This window comes from Rhagoletis zephyria, unplaced genomic scaffold (genome assembly GCF_001687245.7).
Source record: "Rhagoletis zephyria isolate East Lansing unplaced genomic scaffold, Rhagoletis_zephyria_1.1 Rzeph_scaffold_20178, whole genome shotgun sequence".
Taxonomy (NCBI): domain Eukaryota; kingdom Metazoa; phylum Arthropoda; class Insecta; order Diptera; family Tephritidae; genus Rhagoletis; species Rhagoletis zephyria.
The window spans coordinates 5,064-8,640 of NW_016177237.1; the positions used below are offsets into that span (position 1 = coordinate 5,064).

Here is a 3,577-nt window from a genome sequence, read left to right on the forward strand (position 1 = left end):
TTTAATCTATAACTTTTTAAATAGCCGAGCTAACGAGATGGACGAGATGGGAGTTTCACATAAACGTGGAATAGTAGTTGGAGAAAACGGTAGCATATATAACTCAATTCTTTCTTAAGTCGACTTAGGCAGTTATTGCTTATGACCACAGATATTTATACATAGTTATTTAAATCACTATTAAACAGTGTCAATGCTCTTTTATCGCTCAGATAAAGCTTTCTCATAAGCTCTACTACTCAGCGGTATTTTGTAATCAAAGAGTATGTACGCGATCAGTTAGTGCGCGCTTGTTAGTAGAAATAGTTCGATGTAACGCAGAGGGGAATTAACAAAGAAAGGACAGTCTTCAATTTTTATTATTACTTAGTACACAAATTGAGTTTCTTTAGATTTTTTTTTTTTTAATCTTAGTAATAATATTCCTAACATCGTATATTAAAAAAGTAAAAAAAAAAAATATGTCTGGTAAAAAAGACGTTATTCCACACACCGTTAATCCTGATCTACTGAGAGAACGTCGTGCAGCCAGTTTTCGGGTATATGAATTCGCATGTTGGTGGCATGGAGGCGCTGAAAAGCTACGCTTCAAGAGAGACTTGGGTAAATAGTGATCTGTTGTTATTTATCAAATTATTGAACTTTGAGCGCTTGAAGTGTGGCTGGCTGGGTGGGCTTTGTCGGTATGCACACACATATGTACATATGTATGTATGCATCAATGTACTATGCATATTTCGTTTGTTGCTTATCAGCTGACGCGTCAATGACAGTGATTAAGCATAATTCAGTTTATGAATCAAAATTTTGTAACCAAAAACAGGTCAAAAGTACGTAGGTACATAAGTTAAAAATATAAATTAATTTGTCGACGTCGATGTTGGACTTACGAGGTCTATTTTTTGATGAAAAAATGACATCGACGTCGACAACCATAATAGGGCAGATTATCAAGCCCCGAAAATTTTTCAGAGTTGGTTATAAAGCCAATGCAATTATATTTTAGTCTCGCGAAAGCTTAGTAAAATGTGTTGAGGTTATTCCAATTCATTTTCCACCAGGCAACTGCAACAGTGGGAAAACTATATGATTTTATTCAGAGCCCCACCACCTCTTTTCTGTTCGGTGATGTCGTATCAAGTGAACCCTTTTGCCCAAATTGTCAAATAAGTCTAAGTAGAAAATGTTTCGACCCTTTCAGGTCAGGTTTTTCCTTACCGATCGTTCCACCAGTGATCTGGATACATATAACTTTAGATCAGTGTTGGGCAAAGAGAGCTTTTACTCTGCTCGCGCCTATACAAAATGTATAGAAAGCTTATCTAAAGCATTGATAGGCACTGCCTTTCCCGCGGGCAAAGCTCTTTTAAGCTTTCTATACATCTTGTATAGGCGCGAGCAGAGTAAAAGCTCTCTCTGCCCAACGATGATCTAAAGTCAATGATGAATGATAGAATACAAGATTGCGCATTCCTGCGGGTGATGACATCAGGATAGCAACGAATAGTGTAGATAATGGAAAGAATAATTGGAGATGGAGGAGAGAAAGAGTGTGAACTGTCAAACCATAAAAGTCGCCATATTTACATACATATAAACATCTCTGCATACATACAAACTAGGGCTGTGCGATTATTCGATAACTCGAGCAAGTTGGTTAATCAATTATTCGGTTAATCAATTACTCGAGTAATCGAGATTTTGATTACTCAAAACGATGATTAATCGAGTTACTTGAAATATGATTACTCAAAAAAATAATTTTGCTCGTAAAAAGAGTTTGCTTTGGAAAATGCTTATTTTCTTTTTTACATTCTGTATATAAAAAATTTTTTTTGTTTTAATTTTTGAAAACAGAAACGTTGTTTTCAAAGTATCAAGGAACTTTAACTACTTTATACATATGTAAAGAGTTGAAATGTTGATTACTCATTTTACTCGAAATGTTGATTAATCATAAAGCAAATTACTCAAATATTTTTGTTTTTGGTTAATCAAAAATCTTGATTACTCGAGTAACTGAACTTTTGAGTAATCATAATTTCCAATTAATCGAATAATTGAGTTATTTACTTTATGATTAATTAAAATTTTGAGTAATCAATTAATCGCACAGCCCTAATTCAAACAGTTTGCTAAAATGACGTCACACGAACAGCTGATTCTGTCAAATTCGCCAAGAACAAAGTAGCGGTACTGCTGATTACGCCACCTCTGTCTCCCTACATCGTGATCTAAAGTTATATGTATCCAGATACGCAAGCAGAGTAAAAGCTCTCTGCCCATCGCTGCTGTAGATCAGCGTTGAGAGCTTTTACTCTGCACGCGCCTATACAAAGAAAGCTTAAAAGAGCTTTGCCCGCGGGCCCGTTACCGCTTTAGATGCACCTTGCCAAGGGATTTCGAAGATTTCTGAATAATAAGGACTGTTTCAAAGGTCTTTGGTCACAGGGACTAGGTTGCGTATACATATCTTCTCTAAACTTTATCTAATCTAATTGTTGTGGTAATACTGATATTACTAAAAGGTAATAAAAATTATAGCCATCTGAGAGCAGTCTTGCTATTACCGATCGCAAGTGAAACCAAAAATGCCTGCAGCATTAATTAACTCTTAGTTTTAAGAAAGTTTACCTTACGAAATCAAAAGTATGCCAAGTTCTTATCACTGCAAACGATTTTTCCTTTCTAGAACAAGAAATCTTCAAGGACCTGACAGATCATAATACACTGCTGCATTATAAGTCGCATGCGGAAATCTGCGACATAGCGGTAAAACAATCCATCGAGCTAGCAAAGAAGCTGCGTGCAATGCAGGCCCGCATTAACCCGGGCGGTAATGAAATATGGCCGTAAGACATGAATTTCAACTTTTCAGCCTACGAACGCTACTAAACGCTTCACCTTAATTCACATTTGCAGCAAACTTTACTTGTCGTCCATGGTTTGGGGCGCTGTGCCCGCTGGGCATCCGTTTGCCGTACAGTACGCCATGATGGTTGATGCGATCAAGAAGCAGGGCACCGACGAACAGTGGGAACGCTTTGGCAGGCGCGTGGAGAATTTCGAAATCTGTGGCACTTATGCGCAGACAGAGTTGGGCCATGGCACATTCCTGCGTGGACTGGAGATGCGCGCCGATTACGATCGGACAACGGACGAATTCGTGCTGAACTCGCCAACGCTGAGCGCATACAAATGGTGGCCTGGTGGCTGTGAGTGGCGCATAAAGTATTTTGTTTGCTAAATAATTTTAATTTAATTTCGCCAACAGTGGGTCACTGCAGCAACTATTGCCTGCTGGTGGCGCAGCTTTACATTGACGATAAGCCGAAGGGCGTACAAATGTTCATAGTGCAGTTGCGTGACGAGGAGACACACTTGCCGCTGCCGGGCATCGACATTGGCGAGATTGGACACAAGATGGGTTTCTACGGCGCAAATAATGGATTCTTGGGCTTGAAAAATGTGCGCATACCACGCACGAATATGCTGATGCGCAACGCAAAAGTCTTGCCGAATGGCACGTTCGTGAAGAGTCCAGCATCCGTGCTAACCTACTTTACGATGGTTATGA

At 38.9% G+C, this 3,577-nt stretch overlaps 1 protein-coding gene across 1 annotated transcript; it reads left to right on the forward strand.

Annotated features, from left to right (window-relative positions):
- Positions 1-294: 294 nt before the first annotated feature.
- LOC108380725 (probable peroxisomal acyl-coenzyme A oxidase 1) lies at positions 295-3,570 on the forward strand (the record flags this gene model as incomplete). The annotated part of the gene is made up of 4 exons (XM_017637121.1): positions 295-603; positions 2,693-2,852; positions 2,923-3,215; positions 3,275-3,570. Coding segments are annotated over exons 1-4 (891 nt in total), but the record flags the coding sequence as incomplete, so codon positions are not given.
- Positions 3,571-3,577: the final 7 nt, after the last annotated feature.